This window comes from Labeo rohita, unplaced genomic scaffold (assembly GCF_022985175.1).
Source record: "Labeo rohita strain BAU-BD-2019 unplaced genomic scaffold, IGBB_LRoh.1.0 scaffold_61, whole genome shotgun sequence".
Lineage (NCBI taxonomy): Eukaryota > Metazoa > Chordata > Actinopteri > Cypriniformes > Cyprinidae > Labeo > Labeo rohita.
In genome coordinates this window covers 561,730-585,353 of record NW_026129535.1, presented here as the reverse complement: position 1 = coordinate 585,353, position 23,624 = coordinate 561,730, and the positions used below count along the sequence as shown (strand labels likewise).

At 34.7% G+C, this 23,624-nt stretch overlaps 2 protein-coding genes across 4 annotated transcripts; both read right to left on the bottom strand.

Moving 5' to 3' along the window:
- Window positions 1-231: 231 nt before the first annotated feature.
- On the bottom strand, window positions 232-10,063 carry suox (sulfite oxidase). 2 transcript variants are annotated; one of them, XM_051103969.1, is made up of 4 exons: window positions 9,923-10,063; window positions 3,961-4,027; window positions 3,522-3,714; window positions 232-2,828 (listed from the first exon to the last, which is right to left on the bottom strand). In XM_051103969.1, exons 2-4 carry the CDS (start codon window positions 4,017-4,019, stop codon window positions 1,347-1,349), a joined length of 1,734 nt encoding a protein of 577 aa, XP_050959926.1. In that variant the 5' UTR covers window positions 4,020-4,027; window positions 9,923-10,063; the 3' UTR covers window positions 232-1,346. The 2 variants fall into 2 exon arrangements, with proteins under 2 accessions (XP_050959926.1, XP_050959927.1); XM_051103970.1 differs by lacking the exon at window positions 9,923-10,063 and adding an exon at window positions 9,577-9,903.
- Window positions 10,064-11,687: 1,624 nt separating this feature from the next.
- Window positions 11,688-23,316, bottom strand: mcrs1 (microspherule protein 1). Of its 2 annotated transcripts, none has more exons than XM_051103999.1 (15): window positions 23,168-23,316; window positions 22,844-22,903; window positions 22,462-22,624; window positions 22,251-22,389; window positions 21,008-21,172; window positions 20,805-20,914; window positions 18,791-18,899; window positions 18,492-18,630; window positions 18,330-18,405; window positions 16,623-16,651; window positions 16,422-16,514; window positions 16,262-16,344; window positions 15,315-15,402; window positions 14,474-14,601; window positions 11,688-12,234 (listed from the first exon to the last, which is right to left on the bottom strand). In XM_051103999.1, the coding sequence occupies exons 2-15, from the start codon at window positions 22,851-22,853 to the stop codon at window positions 12,148-12,150; spliced, it is 1,419 nt and encodes a 472-aa protein (XP_050959956.1). In that variant the 5' UTR covers window positions 22,854-22,903; window positions 23,168-23,316; the 3' UTR covers window positions 11,688-12,147. The 2 variants fall into 2 exon arrangements, with proteins under 2 accessions (XP_050959956.1, XP_050959957.1); XM_051104000.1 differs by having other exon boundaries at window positions 22,844-22,937; window positions 23,168-23,310.
- Window positions 23,317-23,624: the final 308 nt, after the last annotated feature.

Genomic DNA, 23,624 nt, shown 5'->3' with positions numbered 1-23,624 from the left:
TACACACCACTGTATAATATATACACACAAACTGTATGTATATATACACACAAACTACAGGCATTTTTTGACTCCAATGAGTAAAAGAGTTTTTAAATTATAATAAGTGATGTTTTTTTTTTAAAACATAGGGGTAGGGTTTGGATAAGGGAATGGAAAATACAGTTAGTACAGTATAAAAACCATTATGCCTAATGGAATGTCCCCATAAAACACAGAAACCAGTGTTGGTCTAGTGAATATATTTTTATTTTATTTATGAGGGTCTTATTTTCTCTTTTCACCCAGTGACATACTGCAGTTAAACATTTAATATAAAGTATACTACATTTTGAAATTTGCTTAGTGTCACAAAAGAATAAGATAAACAAGATGAGTATTTACTTCAGAGTAGTGATCCACATTCACAGTGCAAATTGCATTAAGGATTGCATTTATATTACACCAATGTCCACACCTATTACTGAACGCTAAATAATTACAGATTATTACACTGGTCATGATGTGGCACTGCAATACTCTGAATTTGAGTCCGGTATATCCATTTTAAGTATGGCTCTGCATTCGTTTCTATTTTTGGCACACTACACAACGGTCCCCAACCACTTTATTTTTTTTTGTCATTCTAAATTTTAAACAGCTTTATTTACCTAAGTCAATTTTATTCAGAATTTCACACATATTTTAAGAAGTCCATACTTTCATACTTACATTAACTCTTACAAAAAAGCGTGTGATGGTATAAAGTATAATTACTTAATATAATACTAAAATGTTTGCAAATCTAGGATTAAGATCGTCTTGACTGTGTGACTGACGACATTTCCTCATGTACAGCCATATTTGCAACATAATTTTAGCACATACATGGGCTACTTTTATTTTTGCGTCACAGCTGAAGCTGAACAAGCATTGTTATAGAGTTCACAAAGATTTTAATATGATTTCTCACCCTACCAATCCCGTTAGTGATGTAAAAACATTTAAATAAAAAAAAAAAAGAACAGCAAAACATGATATTAAACCAAATGGTTTACATGTCATATAAGACTTACTGACAGGAATAATGGAATAATGGACAAACAAATATCTTGTTTAGTACAGTCAGCTTTGACCATGTATGTGTGTTAAGCATCAGGAATCATTCAAGTTATTTATTTATGCTTGTTAAAATGTAATGACCTAGTTTTGTTGGTAAAATCAAAATCATTTCAAATACTTTCAAGAACCCACAAGCTCAAAACAGTTGCAAAGTTACAACCCAACTTGCACCCAAGAAAATTACAACAATTCTGTGCATTTTTACTGTCATGTATTCCTAAGTTCATTTTTGGTCTTTCAAACCCTCACTCACTCACTTTTACCTTTACTCGATGCCACGCATTACTAAGCACTCCTCGTAAGTTCCAGATAGGAGCGACAGTGTCTGGCTGTGTGTTGTAACTACTGTCCACTGCTTTGCATACAATCTCCAGCTCCTGAGCCTTATGAGGAATAGGTATGTCTATCTCCCATAGCTTCCAAGACCAGGCTCTTCCAGGTGGAGGAGGAGGAGCAGGGTGCTGTCCCTTATCACTGGTGCAAAGTCTGGCTACATGCCACGTTTTCCCACCATCTATCGAAACATCCACTCTGACAACCTCTCTTCCTCCCCCACTCCATGCGTAGCCTTTCACAGTCACTTCCTTATCACTGAGGTCTACTGAGGTTCCCTCTGCTGGATGAGTGATGGCTGACTGTATGGGGAGTTCCTGGATGGCTGGTGCTGATTTGAAGTCCACAGTGTCCCAGTCAGTACCTGGAGAAAAGCCTTTGTAATCATTCTGCTGCCAGTGGCTCTTACTCTCTTCATTACTTACAACAATTTTCCCCAACCATTTGACACTGCGGGCTCCAACAACTCCAGGTACAAGTACACGAACAGGGTAACCATGGTCTGGTGGGACATCCTCCCCGTTCATCTCATATGCAAGAAGAACATCACCTTCTTCACTTACAGCCTTGTTCAGTGGAATAGACGCACCATATGCTGTACCTGTCACATCCCGGTCTAACCCTTCAAACTGGACATGTTTAGCTTTTGCTGCCGTCTCTGGTCCAAAACCATAGTACAACAGTACATCCCGCAGACGTGCACCTGACCATGTAGCGTTGCCTATTGCGGCAATGCCCCAATTGAGTCCTTTGACTTGCTTGACTTTGTTCATCTCAGAACGACGGTTCCCAGCACACTGAAGTGTAGCTGTAATGGTGTGTTTCGGAAAACGAGACTTTAGCTCACTTAGACTAAGTGATACTACTCCACCAGGGAGACCCTCGATCTCCAACCTGTACGTTTCAGGATCCAACCTGGGAACTGGAAGATGATTACGTTTAAAAAACACGACTGAAGGGGTGATGTAATTATCAGAAAGTAAAGATGCAGGTGGTTCGGCATTGAAAGGTTTCAGACTGTTGATCTGTAGAGCAGGGTGACGTGTTGGCTCAGCAGAGTAAGGGTCTAAAGGGTTGGCACTCTCTTGCTTCTTGTAACTCTCTGGATTAAGAACACCAATTTTGTACTCTGAAAGGATTTCTAGAACATGGTCTTGTTGATGAACAGCATATAATGCCCAGTAAGGTTCCAGAGCTCCACCTGCAGCCAGAAGTATTTTGTCGCCACCAGGATGCATGGCCACAAATTCAGTGATATCGTAGACATCTCCTTTATAAGTGACCCACACACCATTGTCAAGGGAACAATGTTTTGTGACTTCTTCTAGGGTGTAAACAGGAAGAGTTGAAGTTTGTGTTACTGGTAACTTGGCTGAGGTAGCTGCCCACTGAACCTGAACAAAATAAACACAATAAAAAAAAAAAAAACGATTACTCATTGACAACTAAACCACAGGGCTCACTGCCATTTTTATGTCCTTTACAATTGTTGCTTGTCAGAATGTATGATATAACCCCAGTGAGACCTTACACCAAGACAGACTGTGAGTCTTTTACGTCAAACTGTATGGTATTATAAGACTTTAGTATTGACTGACATTCGATCTTGCAGTCTGTTTTGACATACTTATTTACACACAAAATTTAAAGAGATCATCAAAATTTTTTTATTTTAATATGTTCTTAAATGTAATTAAACTTTTTTTGCACAAAACTGTCATATATATTAGCAAAACATGATTAATCTTAACCCTCATTCTCAACAAGTATGAGTAATGACAATGTACACATACATCTTTGTTACTTTTTAATTTGTTGTTATTCCTGAGGAAATGTGACAAGCCTTTGGCCATCCAAACGTGCTCAAAGTGATCCTTTTTGTGACCTATTTTGTGCATTTTCAACAAATTAACCAACCCTGAATGGAAAGGATTGTAACAGGTCTCATTAGCTGTTGTTGTTCATTTTAGAAGACTTATATATATCAGTCAACTGTTGAAGATATCTTTCTTTGAAATCCTTCCTCCTGATATATCTTAAGAGATTTAGCATAATTTAGGAATTAGGGAACAATTCAGGTCTCTCACCTTGCCTTGCTGGAGCTTATAGGCTAAAACAGCTCCAGTACCTGCCAGCAGCCCGGCCAGAGCAAATCTAAACTTCGGCAGCCTGTCATTAAAGTATTTCTGCCTTCCATGGCTACCAGTGCTCCTCCAGCGAGAAGAGAGATGACCATCCCACACAGACAATGATGGGATACTGCTTTTTGAAAGTCTGGAACTGAGAATTAAAAGACGTTTAAGCAACAATTTGATTATAACAAAACATTATTACATATTTTAGTTTCCTAAAGAGTATTTCACAGAATCTGGCCTTGTCATTTCAATCATTTACAACAAGCAAATCATTAAATCAAGGTGCCAGGCTGTGGAAACAGACTAAGTAAAAGATAAACTTCCAATTATGTCTTATTTGGAAATGCTCAATTGATAAGGAACGAAGGTTTATATGAAATGGCAGAATTACCTTTGACTCCTGATAAGGAAGACCTGAGCAAGACCTTGGCAATGCTTTAGGTGCTGCATTGCACTTTCTGAGAAAAGAGAGAAAGAAGAACAAGCTGTCACAGTACAATGACATCATCTGAAAGTGGTTTTGATGACTAGATTGAATCAGTCAAATGCACATTTAGTTATAAAATGAATAGGATAAGCTTTTACTTTGTCATGTTTTCATGTAGATGAGTCAACAACACAACATTTTCTACAACAACAACAAAAAAGGAAATCTTTTAATGATGCTTTTTTATTATTATTATTATGATATTATTATGATACTTGGACACCCTGACATTTTTAAGAAGTTTTATCATAATTCATTTTTAAATAATTAAACCAACCATGATTATCAGGTACACTCAATGGGCCTCATTTATGAAACGAACGACAGAAAATTGGGCGTTTTTATGCAAATTCTTGGAATTTATCAGTATGGATGTGCGCTGTGACTACGATCAAATCTTACGTTAGGTCTGAGCTTGTGTACACAAGTTTTTGAGTTAGCCTGAATTCGCATGCAGCATAGAGAATTTCAGAGAATTGTATAATGACCACATTTTGCTCATTTAGATTATTTTCCTGGCTGACAAATTAAGCTTTTAAATTATTTTAGGGCGTTATGCGCAAATAGTTCTTTAATGTTTAATCAGGAAGTTTGCTTTTAAATGCATTTATTTAAAATTTAAAAATGTAAAATTGCAACAAGTCACACTTGTGGTGTTCCCACAAACAATTGCTTATAAATCTCTTATTATGCTATATTATCACTAAATATTGGTTTCAATCTTTTTGTCAACTTGTTTTCTTTCATTTAGGACTGATTTTGTGTTTCTATTTGCATCTGATTAATCGTAGGCCTCATTTATCCGAAAGTAGGCAAAACTGTACAAATTGCACAAAGTTACACTTGTCAAAAATGGCTGACCATTGAAAGTGAATGGGGAAAAATGAAAGTAAGACAAACAACTAGTGTTCAGGAGCATTTTGTGCTTGCAAACATAAAGGCCTTGGACCTGTGCGTGTATGGATGCATGTATACTCACGCTATCTTACATACACAAACTATTGAGTGTGTTATACCTATTTCATCCTACCTTGAACTGCATGCAATATGGTTTTATGATAACTCTCTCTATGATAAACCTCTCTCTCACACACACACACACACATATTCAAACTGCCTTGTCCTTAGCCTAGTTTTTGAGGCTTTGATGTTCTCACAGAGTAGACGAAAGTTTACAAATAAATGCTTTAGCACAGAGAGAGCTTCAGCTTGTTGTTTCGTGATATTGCAAATATCAGTGCAAATTTTCATAATTTTTTATCTCATATTGTGAAAATTAATCATAAAAAATGATTTTTTTCACTGAAAAAACAAGGTACCTACTCTCAGAAGAATGAGGCCTATGATTAATCAGATGCAAATAGAAACACAAAACCAGTCCTAAATGAAAGAAAATAAGTTAACAAAAAAGACTGAATCCAATATTTGGTGATAATATAGCATAATGACAGATTTACAAGCAATTGTTTGGGGTCCGGTCATTTTGACCGGGAACACACAAGTGTGACTTTTTGCAATTTTGTACAAAATAAAAGCATTTAAAAGCAAACTTCCTGATTAAACATTAAAGCACACTAGTGTGATAAACACTGCAAATTGTCATAATTTTTTATCTCATATTGTGAAAATTATTCATAAATGATTTTTTCACTCAAAAAAACAAGGTGCCTTCTCTCAGAAAAATGAGGCCTACGATTAATCAGATGCAAATAAAAACACAAATCCAGTCCTAAATGAAAGAAAACAAGTTGACAAAAAGAATAAATCCAATCTTTAGTGATAATATAGCATAACAAGAGATTTATAAGCAGTTGTTTGGAGTCCGGTCATTTTTGCCTGGGAACACCACAAGTGTGACTAGGTGAAATAAAACCCACAAAAACTACGAAAATTCTAAAAAAAAAAAATAATAGTAATAGTAATAATAATAACAACCAAATGTTACATGGCAAAAAATGGAAACATTTGGATGTCGATGAGAGAGGCTTGTGAGCCCAATAACGTTTAGTTTCGCCTTACTCATTTATTCATTTTAGCTCGACGTTTGTATTCTGTATTCACTCTAGCCTAATTTGTCTTTTACTTTATAGTTTAATATAAAATTTTACGATCATTCGTACAATGGGATTGGGGGCATACAAGTGTTTCATGAATCACACGTGAACTCTGTCGTAAATTGATTTGTACGCACAGATCTGCGCTCGTTTCTACGTTAGATTGATAAATGAGGCGTATTCAAGTCACTGCCGGTGTTGGGAAGGTTACTTTGGAAATGTAGTAAGGTTACAGATTATAAGTTACTCTATGTAATTAATAGTGTCACTTTTCAATTACTTTATTAAAGTAATGTAACTTCTTACATTTGATTTCTTTTTGATTACTTTCTAATAAAATTAAAATTTCTAATATTTTCAACTGTTAATCATTTTGAAACATTTAAATCAGGCAGAGTTAACCTTACAGTAGCACTCAACACTGATACTGTCAGACTTTCAAAATCATTTATCACTTGAATTAAGATTATAATAAGTAAGGGATTATATACATCTTTATTTTGCGATAACAACTGGCTGGATGTACATTATCCCACTTATTACACAGCTGCTTGCCACAAAGTAAATAATTAGACATGGAACACTGATACGAGTTGAAATATCTGAACGCAAAGCTTCCATGAAGAAATCAAATTGCTAGCAAGTGGCAAGTTTAAACTAGACAGATACTTAAGGGATACAGTGCAATCGTACCACTTTTATTACACAACATTTCACCACATAAATAATTAAGTACTAGTATTTATAGTACTAGTTTATTAGTTATTTTATAATCCATTACAGTGTACAAAACAAAATGGCAGCAGTCGTGTTTGTATGAAAGGAGAGAGCGAGTCCATGATACCAGGGTGACAGAATTAAGAAACTGTACACATAATAATGAATTGAGTATTAAAATTTTATTATCTAACCAAACGTAAAGCTTCCACCAACAAAAACTGTTCCTAGCAAGCATACAGCACCAACTTAAGTTACCCGGATGTGTCTATGTTATTAGTTTTTACCAACTGTTATTGGGGACAACATACCTTGGAATGTCATGACTGACATTGGGGGAAAAAAACAATTTATCTTAAAAAATAAAGTATGTACATAAACCCAAATAGAAAATAAAACAGTTATAGAATAAGCATGTGTCCTATTCTGTGTCCTAAACTCCTGAAACATTGGTATCTCATTTTAGAGCAGTCAATGCAATTTATTTAAGAAGTCAATTAAATCTCTGTGTGTGTGTGTATGAAAACATTCAGATGTAACCCCCTTTGTAATCATTAACATTTTCAAAAGTAACTGTAATTTAATTACACATTTTTTTCAGTAACTGTAACTAATTACATATACATTTATTTTGTAATTAAATTATGTAATTCCGTTACATGTAACTAGTTACTTCCCAACACTGCATGTAGGTGGTGGAGTAATAACGTATGTTAAAGAATCAATTCAAGAATGCAGCTGGACTATTATAGTTCATTTTCACAAAACAACGGAAATCACGTTTTCATGTAGTATGTATTTGGTGAAAACTCCAGTACTCCAGTAAACATGCAGTTCATTCAGTCAGCAGCTATTTTTTTTTTTTTTTTTTTTTTTTTTTGCACAAAATTTCTACAAGATGCTGCTGTAACAAACATGGCATCTGAGGATATCTCCACTATTTTTGATAAAAGTATAGTATGTTCAATGGGTTGTATTGTTGTTTAGCAACATGCCAAATTTTTACACTGACTTGACACATTTTTTTCTAAGGACACTTTCAGTAGACAAAAACTACTTAAAATAGTTTTGAAAAAATGTGATCTAGGAACTTTATACAAAGTTTGCCTTTGTCCGTAAGTCTATCCCTCACAACCTTGTTTTCATCTGTGTAAAATTCAATATGGCATCTACCCTGACTACAAGCAGGAACTGCAAGACCTAAACTGGATGTATCCTATAAATTCCATTTGAGTAAGCACTGTTCTAGATATTCGTCTTTGTGAATTTTGTGCAATCACAGTCAGTTCTGTAAACAGTGGGACAAAACATTTAACATGTCAAAATAAAAGTCTTGTAGCTTAAGGGGCCATTGACTCAGAACAAGTTGCTGCATTTAAAAATACGAGATGCAGGGCAGTAAAACACAAAACATAAGGTACAAGGTACACAGGACAGGACAAACTTTAGTAGCTTAAGATCTCTGCAGCTGCAACCATCTTTGTTTTATAGCTTGCTTCCTAGTGCATTTCTAATGTGCATCCTTTGCTCTTCATTCAGCGCTACAAATATTCCCGTTTTATCAGTAAGTGAAAAACATCAAAAAAATATGAAAATTGCTCAAAAGTGTCTAAAATTACATCTGGTGAATTTAAAACTACACTGCATGGATCTTTTCAGACTAACCACCATTATGACTCATCAAAACTTTGTCTTATCACTGCAACCACATGTAAGCCTGTTGGGTTATGACCAAAAAAAGTACATGTGTACATCTCGCTGGACTTCAAAATGATTTACACCCCATAGTTAAATATCTATTTACTGACTCCAACATTACATATCAGCCCAGACCTCACTGAAGATTGCAGTCTGTTTAACTTTATATCTGCAACACATGCACTGCATGAGCTACTGGTTTTAAAATTGTTTATGACCTGTCATTAACATATATTTGCACATGATAAGAAAGGGACAGCAAGGTTAAACAGAAAGACTACAGCACAGAGAAAATCTCTTGGAAAAAAGAAAAAAAAAAAAAAAAAACTAGAGCCTTGTTACAAACTAGCCACCAAGCAGTCATGTAACCAAAGAAAGTTAGGAGGTTTGAAATGAGCCAATCTTGCAAAAATATTTGGACTGACATAATTGCATCACAACAGATTAGACACTTGTTTTGGATCATGCAGTCATTGTGTACAGAAAACATTAACCTTGCTCGTATTAGAACCAACACTGCATAATCTTTGTTTCTCAATCTTTTCATTAAAAGGGCCAAGAACAAATCTCATTGACTTTATTTGAACTTACTGACTTATAGCCATCAAAATTATAAAGCTATTCTACCGTGGATTAAAATCACTGGATGAAACTTAAATTGCAATATTGTATTTAACCGTTCATTGAAAGTTTGCCACATTACTGTTACTGAGGTGCAAAAATAGGATGCAGTCGAATACTTTATTTTTCCGCAAGAAATGTCTTACTAATAAAACGTCCAACCAATGGTTTACTGAAATCTTACAATGCTATTCTGTTACAGTAAATCTTTCTAGAACTGTGCGTCTGACACAGCCTTACTTGACATTTAGTGGGTGGAAATGCATTCAATTTCAGTGCTGACAAAGGTTGTTTGGCATGGTTTAAATGAAAAAAAAGAAAAAAAAAGAAAAAAGAGGAGGTTCTAGAACCTTTGAGAGTTGCATATCCTTTACTTACTTAACAGGAAGATAACATGCATTTGATATAAAGAGCTTAAGTTTGAAGTTACCTGTGCAGTACCTTGCAACCAAAGAGGGAAGACGTCAAGCATATATTTTACACTTTGTAAGCACAAAAAATAGGACTTGGTTAAATCATGTAATAAACACAAATGCATCATTACTCGTATGATAATGACATATTAAACCCCTGTGTCGAATCGTTTGTATACATCAGACAATAAATTGTAAGGTGTCACAAACAAAAACAAACTCAACCCAATGTATTTCGATTCAGCCCATCGCTACACCACTTAAAAGACAAACACACACACACACACACAAGCTGCGTTGCTTTGAATTGCAACCACTGCCGACTTCCCGATTTATGAATTGCTATAAGAGCGGCTGTCTTACTGTAAATTAAACTGCAGTTCTCTCAGAAGCAGAACACGCCATGAGCTTGCGATGTCGTTCTACAGATCCTTCTCTAGCCGCTTGGAAACTATGAGAGACGCACGAGTGTGACGTGGACGCAGCCTGCCGCATCATCATCACAAGCACCACGTTCATTCATCATTACATGGACGAGTTTTGTTGTCCAAGGCCGAGGGTCATTCTCATTTTGTGTAGCCATCTCTATCTTTATTTGTCGAAAACAAAGTTGCCAAAGAAACTAATAATATTTTCTTACATTTTATTTATCTCCAATAATATATTAAATTAAGGTTCTGTTGTTGTAGTTTTAGTTTTTCTGACACAATAAATATTGGTTAAATTAATTTGCTTAAAAGGTGTCTAGCTAACCCAAAGTCCTTTGGTGTTTTATCTCCAACCATATTTTTGATAAAATTGGTAGCTTTTCCTTCAATTTGAAATGTAACCTTACCCTCTAAGCAACTTTGTTCAATTTCATTAGCAGTGTCTCCTCACTTGGAATCTTTGCTATGTTGACCCCATAGAACATTTTTATGGAATAGCAGGGATATTACCATCAGAAAGAAACAATTTTCCCCAGATGGTTTTAAAATAATATTAATTGTATCCTTTGCTTATTTGATGACTCCTGAAATATTCTCTTTTATGAGCAATCCATGACACAACATAGTTTAATAAAGTGGTTAAAGCAATTTGACCTAGATTAATTAATTCACCTTGTTAAAAGTCACTCTATATTTAATCCCAAGAGTACAGTTAGTACACAGTCTGCTTTGCTCTTGGAAGGCATTGATCTATTAGATAAGAAATGTAACAATATGCATGTGCACTAAATCTTTCAATTTAAAAGGAAAATTTCTTCAAGAAGAAAGTTCTACTGGAGGTCCTTGGTTGATGACTGGAAAAGAACCTGGCTTTTACCTGGGAAATACTGTATTTCCAGTAAGGCAAAGGAATTGAGATTTGAGCAAGCCAGTCTGTGGATAGACCATCCAAAAACACCAGCTTTTCAGATTATATTTATAATATATGCACAGTAACCTTTCTCCTAGTGTTAAAAAAAGGTTGAATGAATCAAGTCATACCTGATTATTGATGGTGTCAAAGTGGTCAGTCAGCTTCAACTGCTGATGTCAGGTGGGACTCCTTTGTTGGACTTTCTTCTGGTTTTGTAAATCATTTGACCTAAAACTAACAGAATAATTTGCAGCTATGCAAACGTTGCTACTTTCCATCAGCAAATGATAATGTAGCTCATTTTAGTATGACACATTAAGCACCATAGCAGAATGTTCAAACACTATAATTCCCTCTATTAGTTCACTCACAATGGTTAGGCCTTGTAATACTATTGTTTGTTTGTCGAGTTTGTGTGCAGTGAGAGAATAAAAAAAGCAAAGCTGATTTGGTCATTAGTTATAATTAATTACTTTCTAAAATAGAAAACTATTTTACATTGTAATAATATTTCACAATATTACTGTTTTTTTTTTTTTATTTTTGATTAAATAAACAGCCTTGGTGAGCATAACAGACTTTTAAAATTATATATATAAAAAAATCCTGTTTATTCCAAAATTTGACCTGTAGTGTATTTACTAATTGTGAATTATAATTAGATATGAACCTTTATCTGAAATGTATTTTTCGTTATTTGTTGTTGCAACATTAGCTCATGTCAAGGTCCAGTGATGCATGTGAAGTCTGCATAAAGAACCACACAATTCATTACTATACACAGATACATAATTAAAACTCCTTTGTTTTACTCAATTTTTATGAATATATTTACACAATTTCTGTCATGGCAGAATATTAGCATACCGTCTTTGATTAGACAATACAAGGTTACTAGAGTTTTAAGTATAAACAAACAAAATGTACAAGTCAACAAAACAGCAACAGTGTCTCTTATACAAATAAAAAAAAATCCACACACACACACAATGTTCTCAAACAGTTGGTTCTTTCTGTCCAAATGTGCCTTAAATAACAGGCATATAAAATGTCCAATTCATCTTCAAATGATTTTCCTCCAATCTGAGCTCCAGATCCAGGCATGAGAGCCTCTGTAATCTTGTGCTAAAAGATCTTCTGCATATGACTCTACTCAGAGATAAAGATAGGACAGTACAGTTCCTGTCTTGCTGCATCACTGTCACACTAAATGGTGTTGGACAGCTTGTGAACAGGTGAGTTCAGCATCATGGCTGGTTCATCTTGGCAGCTTCAGCTTTAATGAGGGAAATCAATTCCTGATTGATCAGGAACACAAAGCGAAGACCTGCAATCTGGACAAAACAAACAGACACGCTTTGACCAGTTTTTTATTAACTGTTGAGCATGTTATGTGCAATAATATTACTGGTTAAAGGGTAAGGTACAACATTTTGATATTTGAAATAACACATAGTAAATTTTATTGATATTGTTAAAACAATATGACACACTAGTCCATAAAACAATTAACTTAAGTATGTTAGTTTCAAAGTATGAGTGTGGTCACTTTTCAGAAGTGATGTCAATATCACGTTGAAGTCACTACTAGAATTATAAAAATGGAACAATACCCTACAGCAGTGTTATTTTAATGAAACTAAACTAAATTTAAATTAAAAAAAAATAATTAAAATAATAATTAAAATTAAAAAAAAAAGTCAGAACCTACAGAAAAAGCACTTCAGTTAGCATTGAAGAGGTGGCTCATTAAAAAACATGCCTGTAGTCACATTTATACAAAAAAAAAAAAACACTTTTGAATATGGTTTTAAGGTGCTAAAAGTGCATTCATTTTTATCTAAAACAGATGAAGTTGAATCCATACTCCATCGCTAAATTTTTAAAGAGCAAAAGTAAAAATATCAATATATTAAATATTGTCAATATTTTTAGCTATATCACCAAACCTTAGTTATAAATACTTGCATAAAGATCATGTTAGTTGATTGGTCAGTTTTATCGTAGCAGTACGTCATGCACTGAACATTTTAAACGGTGTGATCATTTGCATTAAAGGAAAAGTCCACTTCAAGAACAAAGATTTACAGATAATATACTCACCCCCTTGACATCCAAGATGTTCATGTCTTCCTTTCTTCAGTCATAAAGAAATTATGTTTTTTGAGGAAAACATTTCAGGATTTTTCTCCATATAATGGACTGATATGGTGCCCCGAACTTCCAAAATGCAGTTTAAATGCGGCTTCAAACTATCACAAATGCGGTTATAAATGATCCCACCCGAGGAAGAAGGATCTTATCTAGCAAAACGATTGGTTATTTTCATAAAAATAAAACAATTTATATACTTTTTGATATCAAACGCTCATCTTGTCTTGCTCTTCCCGACCTTTTTTTCCGCTTCATGACAGTTAGGGTATGTCGAAAAACTCCCAACTCACGTTCTCCCTCAACTTCAAAATTGTCCTATATCGCTGTTTTATCTTTTTTGTTAAGGGTATTTGATTTTCTTTGCATGGCCACTTTGCAAAGACTGGGTCAGAACTTGTAGGATGATTTTGAAATGATTTTTGGAGTTGAGGGAGAAAACACGATCAGAGTTTTTCAACATACCCTAACTTTCTTGAGCCAGAATACACAGAGTTCAGGGAGACCAAGACAAGATGAGTGATCGTTTCGCTAGATAAGACATTTCTTCCTCGGCTGGGATCGTTTACAACCACATCTGGGTTCGTTTGAAGCCGCATTTAAACTGCATTTTGGAAGTTCAAACTCGGGGCACCATATCAGCCCACTATATGGAGAAAAATCCTGAAATGTTTTCCTCAAAAAATACAATTTATTTACGACTGAAGAAAGAAAGACATGAACATCTTGGATGACAAGGGGGTGAGTACACTATCTGTAAATTGTTGTTCTGGAAGTGGACTTCTTTAAATACCTAGTTACGAAATGTCAATGAGGGGTATTACATTCTCAGGCAAAATGTGTCATACAATAAATGTTCTTTAAAAAAAATAATCTTTTTTTTTTTTTTTTTTTAAGGGGTCATCGGATGCAAAGATCACTTTTACATGTTTTATTCATGTGTATTGGCAGTGTATGTACACATCTACCTTACAATGATAAAAATCCATGCAGTGGTTTTTAATTAATCTGTAAAAATAATATCCTCTTTTTCAAATCAATGGTGTGGTCGGTGTGGCGTCGCTAAATGCAGCTAAAGTAAACAGGCTTGCCACTCCAAAGAGAGAAGGAGAGAGGCGGGGCGAGCAGAGCTCATCTGCATTTAAAGGAACAATCCCTCAGAATGGGATGATTTTTGCAGAGCTTTTGACAAGGCAAAAAGGGTGTTGTTTTACACAACAATTAAGAATTTTTAATCAAAGCCTTTCCAAAAAGACCCTAAAGAATCAACTTGTGTAAAATGGGCATCTGATGACCCCTTTAACAGAAGTCATTTATTTATATACCATATACAAAACAGACAGTGTATATGAGGTAAATTATTATATTTTGACATCTGTAATTTGCAAACAGTGATTTTGTGACTCAAATGCATGTCCATACCTCCATCACAGAGTTGTTGTTGAGTTTCCATTTGTTTCCAGATAAAACTGGTCGTCCATCGATGTAAATAGGTCTTCGGCCTTCATTAGCGATGAAGAAATCGCCATTATTTTTCAGTTTAATGATCCCTGAGGTTAGAAAACAAACATTATTTTAATTCATTTAAAATAGCATCCTGTTTACACAATGCTGCTTAAAAATCGTGGTGATAATTCAAATCACCAAATGTTTAAAATAAAAAATATATAGAGCTGGGCAGTGTTGCATCAGTCGTGCTTCTTTCTTACTAGTGGCCTAGTAACAACTAGTTAGCTTGTACTTAATATGCTTGCATCATTTGATTTTGCCAGAAGGTCACAAACTTTCTGTAAATGAATGCTTAAACACTTATAATAATGTCTACCTTTATTATTCCAATAAGTAGACTTCAAAATTGTAAACAGGAAGTACTGCCATGCCATGAAGAATAGCCATGCTTGAATGGACTCATTTGAAAACATTTCTAATTATAATGCTTAACATGTGACATGTCACCGGACACGTCTTGCCGGTTACAAGGCTCAATGCCGCAAAAAAACAAAAACAAAAAAACATTGTAAATAGAAATCTCTGACGCAATGGCAGCAAACTAAAATGGGATGCTATAATTGATAACAAGCAGCACTTGAACACTTGAAAGTGCACTGTTTAATGGAAGCTGAAGATAAGTCACTATGTCACTCAGTATATCATATAATGCCTTCTCTATGGTGTTAGTGGTGCAAAGCTAAACTTAGCATCAAGGAGCAGGGCTTTTCACACAATGCAGTGCGCATCATAAATAATGCTGTTCCCATCTGACCTTGCTTCCTGGAGATCTTCCATGCAGGTCCCTCTAAAGACAGATCTACATCTATCTGCTTGTCTTTGGTAGCACGTCCTAGTGTGATCTGAAACATTTCAAATGAGTTTTTTTTTTTAATCAATCATTTGGGTGACCTATTCCTTTAAAAACATGTGCCTCATATTGAATTAGTTAACTACATAAAGCAAGTAACTTTCTTTTATTTTTTATTTTTTAAATAACCACAAACATATTTCAGGTGAAGCATTTCACAAAAAGAAGTTTGCTGGTTATTGAAACAACAGATAGTTCACAGTTTAGTTCTGAAAAAAATCTTGTACAGTAGAAGCAGAAGATATTTTGGTAGCACTTTTTACTACAATTTTACTACTTTATCTAATCTGCATATACACTGTACCTAACTATGGTAATGACAATTCATGGGTAATAACTAGATTACTAAACCAGAACCTAAACCTATATTGGATCCACATACCATATATTACTCAGTAATCTCTTGTGTAAGTACACTGTAAAGGCATAACATACTGTAAAATTAAGCCAATATTTTTTTCTGTAATACAGCGACTTTTGTACAATTTAGTGTTAAAAAATATGTTTTGGGGCCACCATATATATATATATATATATATGGTTTGTTCTTTTCCCCAACAGATTAAAAAAATATAGGACTACAACTTATTTAAACATCTGTTGGTAATGCTTAATATAATATTTACCAAGCAGAATATTTGTGGTTTGAGTACATTCAATGTGTGACTCCACCAACATACTGCCAGACTCAAATTTGATTTCTCGCCACAGTGGCTGAGAGGTTGTCATTTATATACACAAAGTAATTCAAACAGCCTTTAAGTACATAATATGTTTATTTCACAGATACCAAAGTGATCACATAATGTAATAACATTCCTATGCATGCATGACATTAAACGCTCACTAACCTCTCTAGATCTCATCAGATATCTGACCATTCGTCCACGTAAAGCTGCCAGCGTCTGATTATCAAAGTCTGGTGAATTCATGCCTGAAATATCATATCACACAATCACACTCAGCAGTCACACTCTTCTGATAATTATACAAAAAGACAATAAATCTGACCTGTAATACTGTCCACTAACACCTGCCAGCGAGGAAGTTCCTGCTCCAGCTGTCTGATCTCTCGCTTCTGGTGTCTATCTGCAATCATCAGCTCTACAAGAAATGCATAATAACATTTCATAGACAGACACAGGAAAGAGAAGTGAAATAACTATATTTAAGCATGTTTAAAACAACACAAGGCTGTATAAAATAACTCACCATGCTCTAAGACTTCATCTCTGCTGTCCCTGAGGAACATCATAAATGATCAGAACCATCAGAGTCATACATAATTATTCATAATTACCACAAAATGCAGCAAGGGGCCAATAAGGCAACACATTATGAACCAGAATACAGAGTGCTGCAGGGATTAAGTATTTTTAAACACATACCGAGTAGCATTTCGAACAGTGTGCTGCAGCATGACAAAATATTACACTTGAATTCACTTTCAAAAGTTAATTTGTTGTTTAAAGTGATACACAGAATACATTATACGAAAGCTAAACTAAAATAACAGAATTCACATTTCAGTTTCTTTTTTAATGTGACAGATTTTGGTTTTGCCTTGAGGTATCAGGGTTTTGGAAGAACATATTTCAGTGTCACTTAAATGTTTTCAGAAAGGATATCAGTCCTGGGGGCCATTTTTATATGCGCAGATTACTCAGTTTACTCAGATTACTCTCGGTTTTTATTTTTGGCGATTCTGGAGTTGCTGTCGTAGCAACAGGTCTGCTTATTTCATGTAAATAGGTGTAGATTGTATTTCAAGTGAAGTTGATACTGAAATGTCTTTGTGTTTGAAACCATGGGTAAAAAAATCTGGGTTTTATTTTTGATGATGGCTTAAAGTTTGACCGTCAAATAAATTCAGTTGTCAAAGCCTGCTTTTTTCCAGCTGTGTTTGCTTTCTAAAGCAAAGCTTTTTCTCTCTTTTAAAGATTTTGAAAAAATAATTCACTCTTTTATGCCATCTAGGCTGGACTACTTTAAAAGAGGTTAAAAAGGTTAAAAAGAGGGAGCATATTACTCCTATTTTATGTTCACTACACTGGCTGCCTGTCTATTTTAGTGCTTCTGGTTTACAAATCTTTAAATGGTTTGGCCCCCACCTATCTCTGTGAGTTACTAACTGAGTATCAACCCACTAGATACCTTTGGTCTTCCAACCAGGATCTATTGTTTACTCCTAGAGTTGTCAAAAGGTATCGGTACTGAAATTTTTAAAACCAATAGGCGACATTTAAAAATCGGCTCAACAGCGCTCAGGTGTGAGCGGAAAATAGACGTTTTTATAATTTCAGTACCAAAAGTACCAAACCCGGTACCTTTTGACAACCCTATTTACTCCCAATTCAAAGCTTACATGTAGGGGAGATCGTGCTTTTTGTGTTGCTGCCCCCAGGCTTTGGAACGCCGTGCCACTATCCATTAGACAAGCTTCTTCTATTAGTATTTTTAAGTCCGGGCTGAAGACTTTTTTATTCTTTCAAGCATATGGCTGATGGCATATTTGTATGATTTTTATATAATGTATAATACGTATAAGATAATATAATTGTATAATTTTTTTTAAATATATAAATATTTGTTTTCTGTGTTTTTCTGTTTTTTATGACTTGTTGGTAAGCACATTGGTCAACGGAAATTTTAATCAATTGTGCTATATAAATAAACTGTCATTGTCAAGAAGGGTGAGTGTTGTGTGTGAGATATTTTTTGGTTGTTGTTTTCACGGTTGTTTTTATGAATATATAATGTGAGATTATAATTTACTCTGCTTTTTTGTATAAAAAAACGTATTAAAAAGTTAATATGTCACACTGCAGGACTAAGTGTTATTGTGAAGTATTATTTGACAATTGGCTCATAACACATGTTGGTGTAGTGTTGAGTGAGATAAAAAAATGGTTTACTTACTTGAGTTTGGCATCATCAACCACCTGCTCTGCATCAGAGAAGTTCAGCACTTGCTCTCCTTTAGGCATAGGTTGAACTAGAAACACATCAGATAAGTTGTGTAAATGACAGCAATCGATACAGTCAGGTGTTCCTGCATGTAGTGACATGACAGCATCTCACCACTCTGATCCTCCAGCAGATAGTACTGCTTGAGCAGCTGCCAGTGGACCATCAGATTCTTAGCAGTACGTGACGGATAAAACACATTTGGGTGCTTGTTCAGCAAATCTTGAAAAACCTCCAGCTTAGGCTGACTGCTCTACTCACAAACATAAAATAAGGATCAATTGAATAAAGATAAATTACAATAAATAATAGGGATAGAAAAAGATTACATCTAAAACAACATCACAATCCATAAAGCATTCATTATAATATGTCATTAAAATGCTGGTTTAATTTACAAATGAATGTCTCACTGAGGTGATCTTGGCGAGCTGGGCTTCCTCTGCCTGACTGAAGAGAGCTTTACTCTGAATAGCAGCGATAGCCTCTGGATGCAGCTGTCTCATGGCCTGCCACGCCAACCTGACGAACAGACAAAAAACCCTTAGAAATTGTATATTCAGATCCTATGATAAAGGAGAAGTCCACTTCCAAAACAAAGATTCCCATATAATGTACTAACCCCCTTGTCATCCAAGATGTTCATGTCTTTCTTTCTTCAGTCATAAAGAAATTATGTTTTTTTTTTTTTTTTTTTTTTTAAAGATTTATTTATGGGTTTTTTATGCCTTTATTTGGAGAGGACAGCATAGAGCAGACTGGAAAGCACTGGGTGAAGAGAGGGGGAGTGGGATTGGCAAAGGACCCCGAGCCGGGATTCGAACTCTGCACTATATGTCTGCGCACTAACCGCGAGTCTATTGGCGCCGACAAGAAATTATGTTTTTTGAGGAATATATTTCAGCATTTTTCTCTGTATAATGGACTGATATGATGCCCTGATTTTGAACTTCCAAAATGCAGTTTAAATGCGGCTTCAAACGATCCCAAATGTGGTTGTAAACGACCCCAGCCAAGAAAGAAGGGTCTTATCTAGCATAACGATTGGTTATTTTAATAAAAATAATACAATTTATATACTTTTTAATGCCAAACACTCGTCTTGTCTTACTCTGCCTGGACTGTTTTTGTTCCGGTTGTTTTTGACAGTTAGGGTATGTCGAAAAACTCCGATCTCATGTTCTCCCTCAACTTTGAAATCACCCTATATCACTGTTTTAACCTTTTTTAAGGGTGTTTGATCTTCTTTGTATGTTCACTTTGCAAAGACTGGGTCGGTACTTTTGCAGTGATGTAGGATGATTTTGAAATTATTTTTGAAGTTGAGGGAGAAAATACGATTGGAGTTTTTCAACATACCCTAACTGTCTTAAGTCAGAATACACAGAGTTCAGGGAGAGAAAGGCAAGACAAGCGTTTGAGATTAAAAAGTAATTAAATTTTTTAAATAAAAATAACAGATTGCTTCGCTAGATAAGACCCTTCTTCCTCGGCTTGGATCATTTACAACTGCATTTGGGATAGTTTGAAGCCGCATTTAAACTGCCTTTTTGAAGTTCAAAATCAGGGCACCAAACCAGTGAGAAAAATGCAGAAATGTTTTCCTCAAAAAACATAATTTCTTTATAACTGAAGAAAAAACAAATGAACACCTTGGATGACAAGGGGGTGAGTACATTATATGTCAATCTTTGTTTTGGAAGTGGACTTCTTATCTGTTATACTATTATAGAGTTTAGAGTTTAAGAGTTTAGGAGTTAACTATTACTATTAAAGTACACTATTAAATAGTTTACAGTTTAAAGAATAAAAAATTTATTAGATATTCTAAGACTTGTTTAAATTACATGATTACATATTTGCAGACTGTGTGGACACTGAAAATGGTTAAGGGGGTTGCCTTTTTATAATAAGACAGAACGGTTAACCTGTTAGCATTCCACTGTACTGCCTGTGGTACACTGCGTGTTTAGTTAAATTTTACATGAATGCTAAGGGGTTAAAGAGATGTAACTAATTAACAGGTAAACAGAAAACACTGGAAAGCCTAGGGGATTCTGAGTACCATCAAATACTAATCTTACTTCTAACAGTAACTGACAGGAAAAAGTATTGGTGGATACAATAATTTTTTTTAAAAAGCCAAATATCAGTTGAAACATTTTCCCTGGTGATCTACCGTGAAGAACTGAATGAACAAATCGTTTAGAGAACGTGGTATGTGGGGCAAGAAATGTTATGATACTATTATGAAATTAACATGGCATACATCAGAAATTTTGTCCTTTTGTGTTCTGTAGAAGCAACAAATTCATTAGTCTTTAGAATGACATTAGGGTGATGACTTTATTTTCTCCATTTCACTTTTCTAACAGATTAAAACAGGGACTATAACTATATATGAAGGATGATTTGGTAAAAACTCACTTTGATATGACAGGGTCATACAGCAGAGCATACCAGCGCTCCTGAATCTCCCGCAGTGTGAAGCGACAGCTGAATTTCACCCCCAGATGAACTGACGTGAGATCTGTTGTCTGAACATACAAGTACATGTGCCAAGGTGAATTGAACTGAAGTGCATTTCCAACCTTTACAGCTTTCAAAAGTAGTAAAATCTGATAGCAAACCTGTAAGACGGCATTGATGAGCAGCAGGTCATCAGTGGGTTTCCAGCGGCCCAGGTCTTTGGTGATTTGTAACGGTTGCTTGTTTTTCTTCATTCGTTTGGTCATTGACGAAGGGGTGATTACCATGGTAAGAGGAGGCGTAAGAGAGCTACCAGACTTTAAACCCTACAAAGAAAATATGGAGTAGTAGATCAAATGAATGGTAAAAAATGTGTAATGTGACACTTAAAAAAAATGAATCTACTAGCACTATGCATGTTTACTTTCAAGCAACAATACATAACTACAAAGCAACCGACACTAAATGATCCCTTATAAACTCAGAAAAACATACTGTCACTGTACAAAAACCTGTCATGATTGTATAGCACCTACTAAACTAAAAAAAAGGAATAAAGATATAAATATAAATCAAAAATAAATTAACATAGAATATATATATATCAAAAAAATATATACTAATACAAGGCTCAAAGAGACACAATTTCATCTACGCAGAAATTTGATTTTTATGTTTTTAAAAGATGCTTCTAATGCTCACCAAGGCTGTATTTATTTGATGAAAAATACAGTAAAAAGAGTAATATTGTGAAATAACATTATTACAAAATAACTGTTTTTAATTTGATTATATTTTAAAATGACATTTATTCCTTTGACGACTAAGCTAAATTTTCATATAAATCTTCAGAATTCATTCTAATATGCTGATTTGTTGCTCAGTTTAGAGTTAAAAACAGCTTTTGCTACTTAACATTTCTGTGGAAGCCATGATGATATTTTTCAGGACTCTTTGATGATGAAAAAGTTAAAAGAACAGTGTTGATTTGATTATTTGAAACCAAAATCTTTTGTGACATTATAAATGTCTTTCCTGTAATTTTTTGAGCATCAAAAGTGCATCCTTGTAGAATAAAGAAATAATTACTTTTTTTTATAAATCTTATTTACTCCAAACGTTTAATTGACAGTGTTTAAAAGCAATATGAATGACAATATGAATGACTTTTGAAGGATCATTTAACACTGAAGCCTTTACTAATGGCTAAAAAATGAACATGAATAAATTACAAAAAAAAAAAGTTCACCATTTTAAACTTTTGACTGGTAGTGGTACTTTCAACTCTCTCTCACACACAAACAGAAATTTTCAGTGGTCTGTTATACAGTGATTCTTGACCAGAAAATGGGACAAATCACCACAGTCAAACATTCCAGACGTTTGTGAAATAACATTCATTACCTTCTTCTTGTCACTGGATGCAAGGTCACTCCCAGGGCATCTGATTGGCTCAATGACTGGCTGACCTTTGACCCGACTAGTAGATTTCGCAAGGCTACTCTCAACCAGTTCATCATCAAACTTCTTTCTCTTTATTGATCTAAAATGCAATGATTTGACACCTTTTAGACATATGTAAAGTACCACAGTGAACCAGATGACTACTCTTTACCTGGAGGAGCTTCTGCGCTTGGGAATCATTCCAGCTCCAGTGAAGGCCTGAGCAGCTGTTCTTTTCACAGCAGTGGACTCCTCGTCCTCTGATCGGCTCTGTGAAACCATAGGTACGACTGGTGCTTCTGCACCCACAGCAGAGGGGATGCCTGCCTTTACATCTACAACACATAATGTCGTCGGTCAAAACACAACATAACTCTAAACACACTAAGAGGGATGATATCAATTATTACAAATACCCTGCCCTTTCATCTATAGCATAGGTCAAAGAAAATTTCACTTTTGTACGAAAATTGCTACCAAAAATATTTTTGAAATAAAAAAAAACTGCTGCCCCGCTGTTAAAGTAACAATCGCTCATGTTCTATTTATCTTACCTTTCTCCATGATTTCCTAATCAGCTGTTCAACACTCAGAAAGCAGATGAATCATGAATACTGGAAGCAGACACAGAAGAGCATGAGCACACACCTACACAATAACAATCAATATTAATACATGTGCGGGCGATACAACGTTAAAACTAGAGCAACATTATACTACAATATATTGCGTACTTATATTACGTAGTAGATGTTTATTATTGTTATTAAATGGCTTTATCAGCTCTAACAGCGACAATTATTGTGTCAACCGTGACACCACCAAAACATATTTAGGTCATACATTAAAATCGAGAATTCCGGCGATGTATATTTTACCTTTAGAATGAGTATCTTTACGTTCTGACTCTAATCAGATTCAAATATAAACTAAGATTTTATTCCTTTATTTGATTAACAAAATAAAGCGATCAGGCTAAATCAGCATTAGCTAGCTGGAGGCTTCTGTGGAGTTTGAAGCGTTTCCGGGTTACACAGGAAATGTCGTCAGAACACAACAAAACTATTTTTTTTTCATTGAATGCTGAACAAACAACCATCAACAAAAATAAATAACAACAAAATATAATAAAATAAAACAAAGAAGAGAAAAGGTGTGTTTAACACATTACAAATTAAAAAAAGCAAAATTGAAACTTATATGTCATTAAAAATAGGAAAAGAGTTACAAACAGATAGTGTTTTTAGAGCCTTTTTTGTATCTTAGACAGCCGGATCAATGAAAGGTATTGCTCAAATTATTTCATGAAAACAAAATATAAAGATCTGGAGTTTG